This window comes from Prionailurus bengalensis, chromosome B4, assembly GCF_016509475.1.
Source record: "Prionailurus bengalensis isolate Pbe53 chromosome B4, Fcat_Pben_1.1_paternal_pri, whole genome shotgun sequence".
Taxonomy (NCBI): Eukaryota; Metazoa; Chordata; class Mammalia; order Carnivora; family Felidae; genus Prionailurus; species Prionailurus bengalensis.
This window is the reverse complement of record NC_057358.1, coordinates 80277338-80297532: the sequence shown is the minus strand read 5'-3', so window position 1 is coordinate 80297532 and position 20195 is coordinate 80277338. Positions and strand designations below refer to the sequence as shown.

Genomic DNA, 20195 nt, shown 5'->3' with positions numbered 1-20195 from the left:
TATTTTATGGAATAAAATTTTCTTTTTCTCCCTACCTTTCTCCCATCCCCAAATGAAGAAGGAGGCTTGCTGTGTCTGAGATGCCAGCCTTGCTTTTGTAAGCTGATGGATAGTATGTAGGGACAAGCTCAATTTGTTTAAGGGAGAGATGTACCAGGTCACCGAAGACAGTGGTGAAAGATGCCTGACCAAGCCTTTTTTGTGTGCTGCTAAGAGGCTAGTCAGGATCCTTAGAGCAGAGGAAGGCTTACAATTTGTGGCTTTTCTTTTTTCATTTTTATAAAGAAACTTACCTTGTAGGGAAAGGTTTTAATTCTATCCCTCTTTTAAGCTGATGGTTTTCCGCATTTCTTTGAGATCCTGGGTTGTAAACAGTTATAGGAGTAACATACCATACCACTTGTCTTTTGGAATCTGAAAATAGAGGAGTTAGACAGTTGTGTCTAATAATGATTTTGGTCTTGTAAGCTGAAGAGAAAGTTGTGGTTGGGAAAGTGGGGATTCACCCAGTTTTTACTTATATTCTTAGGAATCATCTGTAGAATGCTTCAAGACCCAAGAGAGGGGTACAGTACTCCCTGCATTCCATCAAGAAGAGACAAAGGTTTTTTTTGTTTTTGTTTTTTAAAATTTTTTAGTGTATTTATTTATTTAGAGAGAAAGTGAGTGAGCGGGGGAGGGGCAGAGAGAGGGAGAGGGAGACAGAAACCCAAACTGATGTGGGGCTCAGTTTCCCAAACTGTGAGATTATGACCTGGGCCAAATCAAGAGTCGGATGCTTAACTGACTGAGCCACCTAGGTGCCCCAAGCAGTGACAGAGTTATAACTCCTTGTATGGATTCTGACCATTTTGTTCTTCCTATTTGCAGGAACCCGGTGGCCTTAGTCCTTCAGGTGGAACAGCTTGCGACATGGGCAAGAAAACCAAGCGGACAGCTGACAGTTCTTCTTCAGAGGATGAGGAGGAGTATGTCGTGGAGAAGGTGCTAGACAGGCGTGTAGTTAAGGGGCAAGTGGAATATCTACTGAAGTGGAAAGGCTTTTCTGAGTAAGTGCCTTCTTTTAGGCCTTCGGACTCTATCGGGTGGATACCTTTGGTTTCTTTCCCCATGAGCCACCACCATCTTTGTCTTTTCCTCTCTCCACCCGCACTCCTAAGAGTCAGAAGACACAGCAGTAAACGAAACAGAAGTCTCTCCCTTGGAGCTGGGGTTCTAGTGATAATGCTTTTGAGAGACAGTATGGTGAATAGGTGCATAGATGTGGAGCTAGATCGCCTGGGTCCAGATTCTTGCTCCCCAACTTAGGATCTGGGTGACCTTGGTTTTAGTTCCTTATTCTTTTTCCTCTTCAATAGAATAGGAAATAGTACTTGTCATAGAGATGTTGGGTAGATGTAGAGCCTGACAGGTAAGTTCAGTGTAACTATAAACTGTTACTGGGGTGCCAGGCTGGATCAGTTGGTACAGCACGTGACTCTTGATCTGAGGATTGTGAATTTGAACCTCATGTTGGGTGTAGAGATTATTTAAAAATAAAATCTTTCTTTTTTCTTTTTAAAGTATAAAGTGGGGTGCCTTGGTGGCTCAAGTCAGTTAAGCATCCAACTGTTGATTTTGGCTCAGGTCATGATCTCACAGTTTGTGGGTTCAAGCCTGGAGTTGGACTCTGCACTGATAGTGTGGGGCCTGCTTGGGACACACTCACACTCACTTTCTCCCCCCCCCCCCCCCCCCCCCCCCCCCCCCCCCCCCCCCCCCCCCCCCCCCCCCCCCCCCCCCACTCATGCCCTCTTTCAAAAATAAACATTAAAAAATAACTAAAAATTGTTACTGTTAACTATTCTTTTGAATATAACTAATCTAAAATATATATGTTTAAGCAGAAGTTGTCCACCCCATAGCCTAGTTTTTCAAAATGATCCTTGAATCTCAGAAGTGACCTAGAATGAAGGATTTATTTTAATAGGAAACTTAAATCTGAGGCCACATTTCCCCCCACGTGGGCCAATATTTATTTTTGTTTTAATTTCATTTTAAAAAAAAAATTTTTTTTAATATTTATTTATTTTTGACAGAGAGAGACAGAGCATGAGAGGGGGAGGGGCAGAGAAGAGGGAGGCACAGAACCTGAAGCAGGCTCCAGGTTCTGAGCTGTCAGCACAGAGCCCGATGTAGTGCTCAAACTCACAGACCACGAAATCGTGACCTGAGCCGAAGTCGGACGCTCAACCAACTGAGCCACTCGGGCGCCCTTTTTTGTTTTAATTTAAAATGTACAGCTGAAGCAAAAGAAATGGAGTGAACACTCAGATACACATTGCCCTAGTTTCTGCAATTAATAATATACTTTATCAGTCTTGGTTTTTGGGGGTTGTTTTGTTTTGTGGTTTTTTTTTTTTTTTTTTAAGACCTGAACCTATCACCCCCCATCCCCGCCCTTTTTTTTTTTTTTTTTAATGTTTATTTATTTTTGAGAGAGACAAAGACAGAATGCGAGTGGGTTAGGGGCAGAGAGAGGGAGACACAGAATCCGAAGCAGGCTCCAGGCTCTGAGCTGTCAGCACAGAGCCCGATGCGGGGCTGGAACTCACGAGCTGTGAGATCATGACCTGAGCCCATGACCTCAGCTGAAGTCAGATGCTCAACCGACTGAGCCACCCAGGCTCCCCTTTAATCCATGAGCTTTAAGAATGATACCGAAGTGGGGCACCTGGGTGGCTCAGTTAAGCATCTGACTCTTGATTTTGGCTCAGGTCATGATCTCATGGTCATGAGATTGAGCTCTGTGTCAGGCTTCACTCTGAGTGTGGAGCCTGCTTGGAATTTTCCCTCTCCCTCTCTCTCTGCCCTTCCCCTGCTCACACTTTCTCTCTCTCTCTCTCTCTCTCTCTCTCTCTCTCTCTCTCAAAATAAATAAACATTACAAACAAAACAAGTGATACTGAGGTATTGATTGGAATGTCTGTTAGGAAGTATCTGGCTTTATGCTGAAGTGCTAAAGGAGATTATTCTTCTTTGCAAGAAATAGAACTAGACATATATTGAAGCACAGAAGAGGTAGCTTGAAAGGTGAAGTATGTGAGGCTGTGTAATCGTTAGACATTTTGCCTCAATTTCTGATTAATTCCCTTCCCAGGATGCCTGATAACAAAGAATGGATTTCTCAGAACCCCAGTGAACTGATAGAAAGTGATGTAGGCTTCTTGGAGTGGCTGTCCAATAGAAATCTAATGCAAGCCACGTGTGTAATTTTAAATTTTTTGGTGGCCACATTAAAGAAGAGTGAAATTCACTAAATTCTACTCCTAAAACCAATACTATATTACATGTTAACTAACTTGAATTTAAATGAAATCTTGGAAGAAAGAAAAAGTGAAATTAATTTTAATAATTTATCTAACACAGTGTATCAAAATGCTATTTCAACATTAATCAGTCTAAAGATTAAAATATCATACATTGTTTTTTATGCTAAGTCTTAAAAACCTGATGTATATTTTATAGCACATCTCAGTTCAGACTAGTCACATTTCAAGCGTTCAGAAGCCGCTTGTGGCTAATTGTTATACCAAACATCTTAACATTAAAGTGTAGGGCTTCAAGATACTAAAAAGGTTGAAGTTTTGACAGTGTCTTTGGACAAAGGTCTGAATCAGGAGCCTATAGAACATACTTAAGGTTATTTCGTACGTAAGTCAACATTTCTCATTTGGAGCACTTTTGGCATTTTAGGTGGGACAGCTCGTGCACTACAGGATGCTTAGCATCTCTAGCACACAGCACCACAGGTAGCACAGCAATCAGAATATGCCCTTCATATTTCTGAAGAGGAATGGTATCACAGCATCCTTTAGAGATGAGAAATACAAGTTGGACAGACCAAGGAATAGGAATTAAAATAATACGGAGGGGTGCCTGGCTGGCTCATTTAGTGGAGTGTGCGACTCTTATTCTTGGGGTCCTGAGTTTGAGCCACACATTGGGTATAGAGATTACTTAAATAAGTGAATGAACTTTAAAGAAAATAACACTGAAAGATTTTAAGGGTGTTTATTGGGCCCAGTGAATCACCATTGGAAACTCTTGGTCGTTTTAAAGGTACTTGAAACTATATGTGTATTTGAGCTACTGGTAGCTTACATAGATTAAAGGGGGGGAAGACAGTTTGAGGTAGATGGATTAAAGCAATTGTCCTTACTTTCTCAGAAATGCCCAGGATTTCATTAAAGATGAACAAATTTTGCCCACTTCAGCATTGTCTATAATTGAGTACCTACTGCTTGTTAGGCAATGGTCAGATTTTACTTCATGTGTTCTCTTTAATTCTCATAACAGCCTTTGGAAGTATTTTCAGTTTACAGATGAGGAAGTTAGCGAAGTTATTTGCCGAAGATAGTGTAAGCATCTGGCACTGGTTAAGTGCTGGCACAAGGATCCAGTATCCGATTTCTTGGCCCTGATGGCCCAGGCTCTTTTTAAATTATATCATGCTGTCTTGTGGGGGAAAATTGGTTGATGTAGAAGCAGCAATACTAATATGGTAGGAGAAGAGATAAACCTATTATAGCATTATAGGACCGGCTTGCCTTGCTGTCAGTAGAGACTCTGTCCTATCCCCCCATGTCTGCCTGCTTGTGTCACAGTGTTGGCATGCCTTTGCTTTTGGTGTCTTAATTTCTTCTGGGATAGTAAGCTATATGGTTTGTGGATTTGGGGGAAAGTTACTGTATGAGGTGGTTTTTTTGTTTTTTGCTGAAAGAAGAGCTATGAAGGAGTCTTTTCTAGTTTTAGCTCAGATGATTTTGAAATACATTTTGTCTTATTCTCAAGCTCTTTTTGCAGAAGGTTATTTAAATCTAGAGTAAATACCAGATTTTTCCATTATTCTGCTTATTTAAGTCAAGTTATTCTGGCATGTGTTCAAACCATGCCCATCTAAAGACACCTTATTTAAAAAACAATATTTAAAATGATAGTGCATACATTAAATAATTTTTTCCCAAGTCAGTGAAAGGATTGTAGAAATCATTTTCTACATTTTAAATCATTTTCATTCACATATAATCATTAATCATCCTACAACTAAAATACATTTTTAGGTGTACTTTAATATAAACTAGTAATACTCTGTTAACCAAAAGAACTTCTGCCACTGGCTAGGAGTGAAAAGGATGCCTCGTCTGGTTTTTCCCATGTAGGTACATTTCATGCTTTGATTCCATAAGCTTCTGATACAGTTGGTAGTTTGGTTTTCCAAAACCCATGCCAGGAATACATAGAACAACTCTGTGAATAATAACTGTTTGTTTTTCTCTTAATGGGACTCCCATGATCCAAGTTTAATTAAACTCATTTATTCAGTTTGGGTTTTTTTATTAATATAAAAATGTATATTGACTAGTAACAGTAGTCTTGAATCCATAGCATTGAATAATACATTCCAAATCCCACTTCTGAGTTGTCTTCCTACCATTTGCCTGTATTCTAATGATTGAAGCCGTCACTACCTTTTTTCTTAATAATTATTTTCAGTCCTTCAATAATTGTTGATATTTCTTCAAAATAAGTAAAGTTAGTGTTAGTAAAGTTAGATAGTGTAAACTGGGGGTGCGGGTCTTACTATGTTATTCCTTAGGATTCTCATAGATATGAAATCACATTTTGCCACTTAAAAGCAGAATTCATGTTTGAGTTTTTAAAAGCTTTATTGAGGTATAATTTACATACCATAAAATTCATTCATTGAAAATGTACAATTCAACAAATTTTAGTAAATTCATAGAGTTGTGTAGCCACTATTAATTACCACACTCAACTGTTAGAATTTCTATAATCTCCCCAGATGCCCTTGAACTCATTTGTAGTTAATCCCAAACCTCAGCCCCGAGGAACTACTGGTCTGCTTTTAGTCTCTAAATGTGTCTTTAGTAGACATTTCATATAAATGGAATCCAATAATATATAGCCTTTTGCATCTGGTTTCTTTCAGCTTATTATTTTTGAGGTTCTTTCATATTGTGGCATGTATTAGTATTGCGTTTCTTTTGTTGCTGAATAGTATTATTATGTGTAGATATACCGCATTTATTCATCCATTCACAAGTTGATGGACATTTGAATTGTTTTCTGTGTTTGGCTACTAAAATGCTGCTATAAGTAATTGTGTGCAAGTTTCTTTGTGGATATATTTTTTCATTTCTCTTGGATAGATCCTGGGATCAAATTTATTAATCTCTTTTAAGTATAGGGTTTTTTTCGTTTTGCCTACTTGTCTTTAAGAAAGCATTCGATTTTTTTCCCCTTCATTCTTTCCTTTTTTTTTTTCTTTTTCTTTCCATTCTTTGTGCCCAGGGAGCACAATACTTGGGAACCTGAGAAAAATTTGGATTGCCCTGAGCTAATTTCTGAGTTTATGAAAAAGTATAAGAAGATGAAGGAGGGTGAAAATAACAAACCCAGGGAGAAGTCAGAAAGTAACAAGAGGAAATCCAATTTCTCGAACAATGCTGATGATATCAAATCCAAAAAAAAGAGAGAGGTAAGCTTCCTTTTCCCTTTTCCCCACAAACAATTGTTTTGCCACTCGCCCCCCCTCCCCCTGCCGCCCCGCCCCCCCCCCCCCCCCAGGCTTATTATGGTTGTTTCTTTTCTAAGGATGGTCTGCAAGGTAATTTGTTGAACAAAAGAACTTCCAGGGAGATATGTTTATTGACTACAGCGCCCCCTCCTGGCTGAGTGAGAAATGGAGAAATGTAATACTGTATGCGTTTCACTGAATTGTATTAAGGTGGCAAAATTAAATCCCTCTAAAACAGGCAGCCACTCCCTGTCTTTTCCATGAGTAAGGCAGCTAGGTTATCTTAGATGGGGAGGGACTTGACATTTTTAAGTCTACAAAAAGGGCCTTAAAATGTTTACTACTTTACTTTTTTCCTTTTGTTCCAAAGGTAGCACTTATTTTCAAACTTTTATATTCTCTTGCTTTTTAAAATTGAGGTGTAATTCGCATAACATACAGTTAACTATTTTAAAGTGTACAGTTCAGTGGCATGGGTATTTTCTCTTTTGATCTTATTCCACATATTCCAAATAAATTAATTTTCATCTCTTGAATCTTTTTATTGTTCAGTTTGGAAAGTGTGTTTATGAAATATTGGTTGATTCAGTTGCTTTAATCCTTCTGATCTTCAGCTTTCAAATAACTAGCATAAGCACTGTTCTTACCTCTCTTTTTTCATCTGTGTACACACACATACATACACACACACCCCACCAGCTTCCACTCGTTTATTTCAAGGTTATGAAGCCTTTTGTGGTGAAGGATGTATCATACCCTTAACGTTTAATAAAATAAAAGCATAAGTCCACTTCTGAATCTTCAGCATCACTGCCATAAGCGTCTCTATTTATCTTCATTCTACTTGGTACCCATTTTTCTAGAACATTAGTTCTCAGCCCTGGCTGCATATTAGAATCACCAGGGGTGGGGGTGGGGGCTTAAAAAAAGAAAAGATCCAGTACCCAAGATGCACCCCAGACCAATTACATTTAGATTTCTGTGGGTCAGACCCTAGGCATCAAGGACCTATATATAAGTGATAGAGAAAATGGGAGATCAGCATTCCAAAAGAATTGAAAATAAGAGTAAAAGATTGGAAGCTACAAGTGAAAGTGGACTCTGGGTTTGTGTTTGTCTCCTTATTTGTTTCCCTGATTAATTTTATTTTTTACAACCTTATTTTTTAAAACTATTCTGGTGAGGGGTGTATATCATTATGGTATAGTGTACTGATGAGGATTTGAGAATGCCTTCCCTTCTCTAAGGAGCTAAGACTTGGTTCTTTTTTTTTTTTTTTTTCCTTTTTTATTAGTCCTTTGTATTCTGTTTTTTTGTCATTTGATTCATTTTCTAGGTAAGTAAAGAGACCAAATGGCACAGTGTAAGACTTGTGACTAGCCATTTGTGCCATATAGTTTGTTTTTCCTCAACATAAGGTTTCTGTCCTTTTGAAAAGGAACAATCTGGCTTAGACCTACTGGCCAGCATAGAGAGTTGTCTTCCGAGGCCAGGTTCTGATGCCACTGACCTTGAAAACAACCCCCACACGTCCCTTACGTTGTAATGTTCATCTGGGGCCCCTGACAGCATTCTCAGCAGTGCTCCCGGCTGTCAGGTAGGCAGCCAGAAAGATAGGTGATTGTATGTTTTAAAGATACAGGAGGGGATTACGTTTCTTTCTTTAGACCACTGCAGAAGAAATTTGTTAGTCGGCATTATGCCTGATTTAAGATTACTGCCTGTGTGATGATTTTAGCATTTTCCTCGCCTCGGCTCCTTTTCAGCAGCTTGAACATTTTTCTTCCCTTCCCTCCCTATGTGGCAAACTGTTTTCAGCCGCCAGCTATGATTTACGACTCAGTTCGTGCGCCAGCATTCCAGCTGTGAGCAGCTGTGTGCACATCTGGGAACCTCCTCCCCTTAAGCGCCCCCAAAAGAGGCTGTGTTTTTGAGTCAGTATCTCCCCTGATCCGTGCATGGAATTTCCTTCCCAGTGTGGGTTCTGGTATCTTTGGGGACCACCTGGATCCTGAATACTTTGTATCTCAGAAAAAAGCAGGGTGAATGTCAGATCAAAGAGATTTTATTATGAAAATCAGACATCAGAGATTTAGTTCATTTGGGCAGTCTTTCTAAATCTTTTTTATGTTGCCACTAGATAAGCTTGCATTATTTTCTATAATAAAGTTTTTAAAATTACCTGGTTTGTCTAAAATTTCACCATTTTGCTCTCAACCAGTGCCATCACCCTTGAGTTGGGTGTACTCTTGTCTTGATTGCATGATTACATTTTGGCCAAGTTTGAGTAATCTAGAAAACGATCAGTTTGTTTTAAATCACTGTCCAGTTCTGTTCTCTAATGAACAGTTCTGTTCTCTCCTTCAGGAGGGGATGGGCATAGACCAGGCCCTCTTCTCCAAGCATGTGGGTATTGCAGTATGTGAGCTCTGAAGGAAATTTGCTGTTTTATGGTACTGCCTTGAATCATTCTTACCGCTGTTCTTTCATACATATAGAGGACTATGTTAAAGAAAAAAAAAGTATTAGAAATATCGGTGACTGTTAAACTAAATGTCTAAAAAATTAAGAGGTAGTATATTTGAAGTTTATAAAGTGAAAAAGGGTTTAGTTCAGGTAAGCATGGACTTGTTTATCATCTTGGAAGCAGCATTGTAGGGGTAGTCAATTCATAATATCAAGGAGGTTTGATTACAGGGTTAGATGAGTTCCTAGATGATGATTTCAGGATGTCTTACGGGATATGAAAGAGTTTTGGGGGCCATTTCCTAATCCTGTGAAGGAGTATTAGAAAGACAACTGCATCTTCTTACAAAAATACCCCTTAGCATCACTGTCACTGGCTGGCCCACTATTGTATTTCTTAAGTTCTAAGAATTCTTTGAATTGGTGACAAAATGAACTTAGGTTGTGCTTTGTTGAGCTGAGAAACAGGGTTTTTTTTTACTCTTCTCCAAGCTGTAAACTTTCTTTATCTTCTATTTATAGCAGAGCAATGATATCGCTCGGGGCTTTGAGAGAGGACTGGAACCAGAAAAGATCATTGGGGCGACAGATTCCTGTGGCGATTTAATGTTCCTAATGAAATGGTGAGAGAGATTGGGCCTCAGTGTACAATTGTGTTTCTTTGCCAGTGACTTGAGTTTGTATGGAAGATAGGGAAGACCGAGTATTTCCCAACGAAGAATTTTGATTGTCAAAGATCTTTGGCTCATATCACCTATTAGTATTAACGGGAATTATGATCGAGAATGAATTTAAGATATTCCCAAGCTTTGGTATTAAGCCAAATTACATTAGCCCCAATACCTAAGGTAGCTTTAGGTAGGAACCCTATAGACATGACCTAACCATTTATTTACACAGTTCTGAATCATTTACCATCAGACCATGAGCCTGTGGCCATGAGATGGGAGTTGAGTGAGGCTTTCTGCCATCACTGAGGATCAAAACAACTGAATGATGTCTAAAAGAGAAAAATAATCTCAACAAAAAGCTTTAAGACTAATACTAGCCAAAGCATAAGTTATTTCATCCGGTGGAGGGAATGTCTCTTAGAGGAAAGTGTAGTTACTTCCCCTCAATTTGGTTTCTTAAAGACAGGGTGATTTATGGTGTGGCCCTCACCACCTCTCTGTTTCCAAGTATTCTGGGCTTGTGATTTAAGCTTGGTCTCTAAATAGAGGCTTCATGCCGCATTGCTGCTGAGGAAGCTAATTTACCTTAAAAGTTGTAGAATCAAAAGGTTTAATATTTTATCTGATCGAAATTTTGCTGGTAAATTACCCAGAAGCCTAGATTTGAAGAATCATTATACTCTGTCAGAAGTAAGGAGCTGTATTGACTGCTTTTCCCACTCAGCCATATGCGTTACACGATTTACATTCACATATTAACTCGCTTTTTTTCCCCACCGCAGTCCAAATTTGAGTATCTGCTCTGAGCTGTGTGTTTTTCCCTCCTCTTTTCATCTGTAATACTTACCTCTATGAATTAAATATCTCCGTTTTCTAGAAAAGGAGGTAGTTGTCTTTGCTCAAGTGTCGGTGGAATTTTAACTTAAAATATTTTTTTTCTCGATTTGGAATCCTGGTTAAGACTTGCTGTGTTTTTCTGTCCTACATGGTAGTAGAGCCTTTGTAAACTTGGATAATTGAAATTTGCAGTTAATTCCTACATTTCATTTTAGTGACTAAATTTTACATTCTCCTTTATTCTCCCTTGTATAAGTACTGTTGCTGACTTAAATTTCTGTTTTCTTATTATTCCAATCCATAGTTCTCTCCAAAAGGACAATGAGTGTTTAAAAGGCCACAAGATGAGGAAGGTTAAGACCTTTTCACTCAGATGATCCAGAAACTGGGTTGATCAATCTGTGCATAATCAATAGGACTGAATGTAGGTTTGATCGTGTGTTCACTCACATGCTCATACACACAAATCAGAATTACAGGAGCGAAATTTATATAATTTCATTTTCAGCCTTTTGATTAAGCCTTCTGTTTTTCATCTAAGTTCTAGCTGAAGACTTCTGTTTCTGTCTGATGTGGTAGTTAAATGATACTCCCTGGTAATTTTTATTTACTTGAATTTCTCCTTGAAAATATTGAGCTGTTAGGGTCCTTCTCACCTTGAAATCAAGATGGAGAGGAAATCAAGTCCGTTAAATCCATATAACAACATAAACCTTGGTTTAGATAGATTATCTCTCATTCTTACTTCCTCTCGTTCTAAGTCTCGTATTCTCTCTCTCCAGGAAAGACACAGATGAAGCAGACCTGGTTCTTGCAAAAGAAGCTAATGTAAAATGTCCACAGATTGTGATAGCATTTTATGAAGAGAGACTGACGTGGCATGCCTATCCTGAGGACGCGGAAAACAAAGAGAAAGAAACAGCAAAGAGCTAAAGGAGGGCGTGGTCTCTGTCATTTCTCTTTGTATATAATACATTCACCTCCCTGCCTCCTCTCCCTTCTGCCCACCCTGTTCTATCCTAAACACATCCATAAAAAATGTGCTTATCACTGTGCTCCACAGGAGAAATGTTGGTATTGGTTCTCTTGTAACATAACTGATGGTCTGATTCATGATAAGTGTCTCTCTGTGAAGACCAGGCATTTACATACTGTGTGTAATTCCCACAATTTTTTCCTTTGCCCTGATCTCTTCCTTCTGCTCCCCTGTGACCTCAAGATGAGTTTTAACTTTTTAAACATCTTAGAGTCTTGATCTTTTCAGGGTTAGTTGCTTTTTAGATTGGGGGATTTTGTTATAATGATGATGAATTTTGGTTTCTTGCTTTGGTTCTTAGAACATGTTGATGACCAGCTAGCTTTTGTTTTGAGATGTTGGGATGGAAAAGATGTTCCCATCTTTTTAAAAAGCCAATAGCAACTGCCTACCTGTTGGGGCTTTCCCAACCTCATTCAGCTCTACCCAATAGAATACAGGGTTCCTGGTGTGGTCTTCTGGGCCACCCTCTGTTGTTCATCCCCACTCATCCTCCCAGAATAGCTCCATCCTTTGGAGGACTTGAAATTTTACACTCAAATTTGTCAAGGCACTCTTAGCTCCAGGACTTTAGGCCTTGTTTCTTATCAATCCTTGATTCTACTTCTGCAAGGTGGTGTAGTCAGTCGGTCATACAATGACAAGAATATTAACTGTGGAGATTTTTAGCTATTAGTACATGAGGATGATGGGGTAGGATATAATTGTCTTTATTATCACATATGGTATATATGTATTATTTCCTTCCATCCCTCACATTTGGACTATATATTTATGTAGGTGTGAGTGACTGCCTGGTGCTTGCTTGTGCCAAGGTGCTAGGCACCCTCCAGCCCTGCCAACTTTTGTGGCCTCCCAAAGCATTCCTGTTACCAAAGAGGCTTCAGACCTGAATCTCACTTCTCCGTGGACCCAAGTGTCCCCTCCATGCCATTATTTTCAGTGGGGAATTCTTGGAGGGGAGCCATCGGCCACAACATCAAATTTTAAATATTCATAGTGTTTATAGTCCTAAATTTCCTGCTTTGTTGACTCCTGGATTTGCCACCAAGAGTCCCCAAAGTATTATAATACTCTTCCCTTTTTCCACCCTCAAACTCTTTGTTGTATCTTATTTTTAAAAATGCATTTCTGTGGAAGACTATCACCTTAGAGTGACAGGCCCTGGCATTAGCATGCTGGCACAACCTTCTGTCCCTACTCAGCAAAAGATTTCACTTTTGGCTTCCTCCTGCTTTGCCATTATATTGAGAGATTATTACCATATCCTTCTGCCTTTGTGCCCCAAGAAATGCCCTAATTCTCTTTAACCATTTTCTTTCAGTTGGGGGGGGGGGGGGGGAGGGTGGCTAGAGAAACAAGACTAAAAGTAAGGAAATAGCAGGGTTATGAGCATCTGTGTCCCAGTCCAAAGCTGAGGAATTAAGAATAAATGCTTGAAATAGCCTTAACTCTAGAGTTCACCAGCCATTGAGGTTGTTTTTGTTGTTGCTTTTGATTTTTAAAACATGTAGCTGTCTGGCCAGGAGCATTCAGCCATTTCTAGATGATTCAGAGTAATCGGGGGAATGGATAGATTGCTCCAGTCCACAGATGAGCTGAATAATATGCAAATCATATACCCATTCATAGCATTTGTTACCATTGCTTTCCTGCTCAGCTGCTGATTGAATTCTGTGTGCTTGTATAAATTATGTCAAAAATTATACTGCACAGTTGAGAAGACAGCTGTTGCTGCAGTGACATGACAGACTGGAACAATGAAGCTTTTGGTTTAAGTCATCCAGGAAAATCCTTCTGAATGGTAATGTGATTGGGTGAGAACTCCTAACCCATAGCTCAAGTGGGTAGGAGTTTTTATCTCCATCTTTCTTTACTCTGAAAGAATTCAAGGTCTAGATCAAGTGCTAGATAATTGCTTAGTACTTAATCTGATGGGCATCTAAAAGAAAGAAAGGATGGTCAGGAAACAAATTTGTCCTACAAAGAGCCAAGAATATCAATTAGGGTAGACAAGAATAAGACAAAAGTAGGCCAGAGCCCCTCAGGAGGTGATCTGGGTCTGTTGATTTGCAGGTGGAGAAAATCACCCCTTATCCATGTAGCCAGTGTGCCTCCCAGGAGCAGTGGGCCTGTAAACTACAGTGACGGTATTTTTAAGACCAAGACCTAGCATTGGACAAAGAACACCATGGAATTATTTTGTGCTGAGATTGGTCCTGAGAAACCTGGGGCATGTGGTTGCCGTGGTTATAGGTAATATTTAAGATACTCATCAAAACCTGATTTTCTTTTAACAAAGGAAGTATCATCTACAACTCATCAGCCCTTTAAAACCTTACTCTTCACTCCATGTTTTCTGTTCACAGTTTATTGAATCATGGTCTTGTACTGAGTGCTGCCAGCACGATTTTTGTTGTTTTCCCTGACTACCCACAGCTGCTTCGGTAGGAATGTAGGGAGCCAGGGGCCAGTATTGATTTCAGCCCTCAACAGAAAGGAAACCAGATGCCCGCCTGTGCCCCCAGCATTTGTTAGTGCTGAGTAGCTGTGCTGGCCCTTGCAGAATTGCAGTCTCAAAGGGAAACCTGTTTTCATGGGGCTTTCTCCTCAGAAGAGTTAGTAGCCATGGGCTAAGCACTCCTAAACATCTAGGTCTCAGGTACTCGAAATATGTTTTTCCTGTGTTTAGTCTTCTTTCAAAACCTCTTTCTGATGCTGAATTTCTTCTTGTAATCAACATTCAAGGACCTTCCTTTCCACAGAAAGTAGCAGAGTCTTGCCCAGCAGAGTTTACCAAGGTCAGGGTAGCTGCTTTTCTGAGCCCTGAGCTCTGGGCCAATGCCCTCATGTTAGGATTAGCTGTTAGGAACATCGGTCCTGATGGAAGCACCCATTTTTAACCTGGAGAGGGCCGTATCATTTTCCCTCTGCAGCCCAGTTTTCATCTGCTCAAGGGAGCATTTGAGCCGGTGGTATTCCTTGATGCTCACAAGTCTAGGTGGTCCTTGGCTGTCTCACAGCCATATCTGAACTGCTTTTGATTGGTGATGAAAGATTAGTCCTGTTTCCATAGCTTGGGCAGTTAGGTTATTCTTAACTCTCTTCATTTCTGTTCTGTAGCTGGCCTCCTGGAGGCCATTTTCCATCTGTTCAGGTCAGATCCTAGGGCTTTTGGGAAGGTGCTTGGGATTTTCATCTTGTGATTCTGTTGGCTTGGCATTTAGTCCAGCTCCCTAAACGGTCAGGGGTCAGAGGGATCTATCTTGTGTCTGGGCTGAGGAGCAGTTTTTGCCCTTAGGGTTTGAATTTGAGGGCCTAAAATACTACTTCGCAATGCCATGAGAACCCCAGGAAGAGTTATGTCATCAGATTTGAAATGTGGAAGTTGTTTCTCACAAATGAGGTCAAAGGAAAAGCTCATTTTGCACCATGATTCCATCCTTTTGGTTTAGATTCTTAGAGTAAAAATCACACTGTTGCGATCTGTACCTTTGTAATCGAACCGCCAGGTAAGCATACCTGTGGCAGGGTGGAGAGAGGAATGGTCTGGATCCAGTGTATTCGAGTTTGATGCTGGCTTTACCGCTAATCGTAACAGTTACGTTTTCAAAAACAGAGAGATTACCAGCGTTGCATCCAGGAGTATATGCTCAGAAATCAGTGTCCCCACCCAATTAATAATAGTGGATTTGTATTGAATTGTCCATATTCCAGCCACCTGAGTGTACGTCAACATTCTTTTTATTCAACAAGCATTTTTTTGGCCTTGGGGGTACAAAGTTCAAGAAGATGCAGTCTCTGGCCTTAACCTTGATGCTGATGTGGGATGAACTGATTGTGAATAGTTCAGTGTAATAAATACCATAAATGGGGACACATTTCTGACTTGGGGGCAGTAGGAGGGTGACAGTTGATTCATATGTGGAAAAGACCTGTGACCTTGGACGAACTGAGCTAAGAGGCCATAGATGGACTACAACAAGGACTTGCTTTATTCCAGAAGATAAGGATAACTGAAGGTTGGTTAGAAATGCTGTCGCTGAGAGAGAAAACAGGTGAGTGGGGATTGAGAACCCCTCATTTTGATCCCTGTTTTAGGCTCTTTGCCGAAGTATTTCTTAAGATCTAGTGAATCCTTGTTTGTGGAAAGCGTATTATCTGTGTTGCATATCCAGTTCAGTGTTGGTGACATTATTGTGGGTTCTGTAACACTTATTGCCATCAGAGTTGCTGACACCTTTTTCATTTTCTCATCCCTTTTGGAAGAATTAACGTGAGGTTGGCTTTAACTCTGAAACAAGGACATATTTTTCAGTGACAAGAGATTAGCCACAGAGAAGGCTTGGGGCACATCTAACATGTGAGCCATGTATTCTGTGCAGTGTAGTTTTATTTAACACTACAGGGTGGTGATTTCTGTCCTGGAAATGCACATACCCTGAAGTTTCGGATATAATTAATCTAGGGAAGTCGAGGGTGAGGCCTAGCCCTGTTAAGAACCAGTTTAACCATAAGAAAATTCTCCGTTCTGAACCGTATAACCACAAGAAAAAGATACTTTTCGCTGCCTGGGTAACTGAGAATTGACTAACTTTGGTACAATTCCCAGGAATGAAGAGTAACTGTTCTGGAAAATTACAATGTGCAGGTTCTTTGGATAGCTTCATAAAGACAATTCTAATTTCTTTGTGCTTGTGCTGGATTTCTTGAATTGTAAACTACCTCATCTTGTCTTTTTAGAGTGACTTCAACTTGTCATTGCCACTCTATAACATCATGCTTGACTTTGGTGGTTTTCTAACATGGAGTTTTTTCTATGCCTTGACAGCACATTCTCTTGCCTTTTCATCCAGATCCTCATTTCGTCATCTCGTATTGTTCTTCTGTCAGAGAAATGTTTTAAAATAGCTTAAAATCTTGGTTTATGGGAAGTGATCCTCCACTGCTATTTGTCTCTGGGATCAGTAAGAAAGAGTTAAAACACGGCGGTGGGGGGAGGGGATAGAACCTGCACTGGAGGCAGCTGAGGAGGGAAGAGCCATTAATTAAGACAATTTCAAAGTCAACTGATTGTGATCATTAATGTCACAATAGATCAAAACCTAATTATCACAGCCTAGGTAAGAGCCATCAGTATTAATCGGAAAATCTAATAGGAAACTATTATCAAGAAATTAGGCTAAATTGAATGCAATGAACTTTTTATCTTGCCAGTCTGTTTGTGTGTGAGTGAGAGAGAGCGAGCGTGCGCGCACGCTAGAGCTGTCTGTCCCCTGGCATTGACAAGTATGACCTCACAGTTGATCTAGGCGCCAGCGGCCAGTTCATCACACTTTTTGAGGAATTGCAAACAGACTGAACCTGAACTGTCATTGTCATTTTAATCAGTCTTGAATATTACCATCACCTGGGCTTGTCCAGTGTTGGTCAGGAGTAAAAAAAGGTGTATATTTAGATCTTGGGATGGTCAGTCCTTCCTGGCATTAGAGTAACCCTGGTGGACATTATACCATGTGTGTTGGCAAATCATTCTTTGAGCTTCTGAGGTATGTTAAGAGTCCAGCTACTCTGGCTACTGTGAGTGGGGGCACAGAGGAAAAGAGGGGCTTCCTGCCTGGAGATTCTTTAAGGAGACCCGAGAAGATAGAGTGTAATTGTGTCACAGCACTTGTAAGGCTCAAGTCCGTGTTTTGCAGTTTCCAGTAGCTTTAGGATTTGATTCAAAGCTAGGACTGACTGTGTATTTAGTTTTTTTCCCCCTAGTTTTAGGACAAGGGTCATAATCATTACTACCAGAGTCCAGCCGTAGTCCAAAGGAGGGGGGAAAGTGCTTTTCCTTTTAGCTTTCTTTTGTCAAAAAGTTAGGCCCCTGTCAGGATTTTAAAGAATATTATGAGAGTCTTACAAGTAGTTCTAGAGAACACTTCATCCCTTCTCCCTGAATGGAAAACTAGGGGTCACCGTTCATATCCTTAATTTTGAGAGCCATTCATGAAGATACTGCAACTCCGGAGGTTGGGCTGGGACAGAAAGTTGGAAAGATGCCTTGTGGCCATTGAGGGGAAGGACAGTGGCAGCAGAAGGATCCCTGCCTCCTGCCTCGTCCCATAGGGACTGCTGCTGCCACCGGCACTGTTGTTGCTAATCTTGCCCCCCACCCCCTCCCCTCCCAACCTTGCAATTCCACGCACGATCAAGATCACCGCTGGGGACAAGGTTCTTGTTTTAATGAGGTTTTGTTCTTGAATTTCAGGATTTAGGAGTAGGGGTTCTCAGAACTCTGGGAAATCAGCGTGACTTAGTCCTTCACCTCTTAACGATAAAGTGAATATTTCTTTATGAAAGAATTCATGCCCTTAATGCTTGAAATGGAATTTTATTTGCAGAATATCCATTAACACGTGACTTTCAGAAGCAGTTTGTGTCTCCAAGCTTCCTTGTGTTATGCCAGATAAAGAATAGGCCCTCTGTTAATACTTGTGGGTTGATGGAGATCATCTAGTTTGCAGTGTAAGGTGTACCTGCTGACTTCTTTTGCTTGCAAGTGCGCCCTAAGAAGTAAAATGCCCTGGGGAGTGGAACAAGAATTGAGTGGATGCTGACTACGTGTGCCAACCTCCTCAACTGATTCATAATGGCTGACCTTGGGCAAGTCACTCCTTCCAATGCCTCAGTTCCCCATCTGTCAAATGGGGTTAATGATACTGACCTACCTCACAGGGGTGTTGTGAGGCATTGTAAATCAAAGTTGGTAGAGTACCGTAGGGTCCTCGCTGGAGGATGCCTTGAGCCGAAGTCTAAAGTCTAGGCCTGACACGGGCTTTAGTTCTCACTGAGCTGTCCCAAGGTTGGAACTGCCAGTGACCTCGGCAAGTTCTCTGCCCCCCACCCCCACCCCTCATCAAAGCTGCTAGTTCAGATGTTGACAGTGTTTTTGTGAATGTTGGAGTCTTAATAGTCCAGACTTAGGATGTCATGGGGGAAGGCACTAGTATTTTCTATGTCTTGCATCCACGAAGAGAGGCTGTTCCAGACCCAAGAGTATTGGATTAGGGAACCACGAGGCAGGGACGCTATTGCTTGTTTCTGCAGGTTGGGTGTTAAGGTCCTGTTCCCCATGGGATTGGAGCAGACTCCAGCTGTCTCAGGAGCAAAATGAACACAGTGGGCTGAATTTATAGCGTTGATTTTATTGCCCCCTGAATGGAATCACTGCACCCTCGCCTCTCCATAGGAACCAGCTGGTTCAATAAACATAACCACTTTGTCCATCCCCTACCAAAAGAGCCACTGTGGGAAAGTTTTTGTCTAGAGATACATTTAACACTCAGAATGAGGCAGTGATACTCCTTAAAGCTTCATCCAACTTACTGTACTCATTTGTCCTCTTTTTCTCAGTGTCCACAGTCTGAATCTGACCTTGACCTCTTTTTCCTCTGGTTTGGGAAAACTTTGGACACTTTCTACTTGCCCAGATGTGGGCTCAGCCAGCTCTTCCCCACAGGGCTCTTTCTCCTTTCCCCTCTCCTTGGCCCTAGATGTGTAACCCATGGAAAAGCACAAGGTCCTGGCCCCTTGCTGCAGTCACATTCCGGTTCTCCGCGCTCCGTGGACTTTGTTCACTCAGCGCTGGCGGCACCAGGTGGTTCTGTGGAGTTCTGGAGGGTGGAGAGCGCACAGTCTGACCTCCTGCCTCCTGCCAAGTAGCCAGGAGTTGACTCACCCGTGGCCCAGCAGCCCTTGCCCTTTCTCACAGGATGGGATCCGAGAGACTCAAGAGGCTGGGCTTCTTTCCGCACTCTGTCCCATCCTGAGTCACAAAACACATCACACTTGGTAGCCAGATTTCTAAGTGGAAAAATGGGAAGTTGAATTCTCTATGGATCTTTTTGGTTTGTGGGGGAGTTTTGGTTGTGTTTCTTGGTTTTAGTTCAGCCAAACATGTCTGCTTTTCATTTTTTTTATTTTTTTAGGATAAGTGATATATATATATGTTCGCCTTTTAAATGTAAATGTTTAAAAGTAGGCAATTTATGTGTTTCCACAACTGACATTGATGCAGACCTCATTCTCTCCCCCTCTTCCACCCTCTTTTCCCTCTTTTCATACTCTTGTATTGGTTCTAATAAATGGTTGCTTTTCAAATATGGATCCTGAGTGGTGGTTTTGAAGATGCGGGTCTGACACCTTTCCTTAACTTGGGCCCTGGAATGTCAACTAGTTGTCACAAATGTCTTTCTGAAAGAGCTGCGAGACTTCCAGAACAAGGGCTTTTTTCCTGAGGATTGTTGGTCTCTGACTTTCTGCAAATCGCCACAGGGTGGCGCAAGCCTGAGGGAATAAGAGACCATGTATCCTGTTCCCTATTCTATTCCCTAATAACCTGTTGAGACTGCCTTCCTGGTCTCTGGATGCACTCAGCGCTATGCTAGTGGCCCAGAGAGTAAATATTAGCCTTCAGCCTCCCAGGGACCCCCAGAAGAGTCCGCTCCTGGTTATGAAAATTTGTGGAAAACCATACTGACCATCTAAATCAGGCTTGAAAATCCCAATGTGCGTGAGCTTGTAAATATAGCTATTTTATTATCTTTTCTGATATGCT

At 41.0% G+C, this 20195-nt stretch overlaps 1 protein-coding gene across 6 annotated transcripts in view; it reads left to right on the top strand.

Moving 5' to 3' along the window:
• Positions 1–19742, top strand: part of CBX5 (chromobox 5) — a 44500-nt gene extending 24758 nt beyond the window's left edge. For 4 of the 6 annotated variants that reach the window (XM_043564172.1, XM_043564176.1, XM_043564175.1 and 1 more), the window contains 4 exons: positions 871–1049; positions 6355–6541; positions 9569–9669; positions 11337–19742. In XM_043564172.1, coding sequence (XP_043420107.1) covers positions 913–1049; positions 6355–6541; positions 9569–9669; positions 11337–11487 — 576 coding nt within the window. In that variant the 5' untranslated portion in view covers positions 871–912 and the 3' untranslated portion in view covers positions 11488–19742. Of the gene's footprint in view, positions 1–529; positions 605–870; positions 1050–6354; positions 6542–9568; positions 9670–11336 lie in introns of all 6 variants that reach the window. The other 2 variants (XM_043564173.1, XM_043564174.1) reach the window with 1 other exon arrangement.
• The last annotated feature ends 453 nt before the right edge of the window (positions 19743–20195 follow it).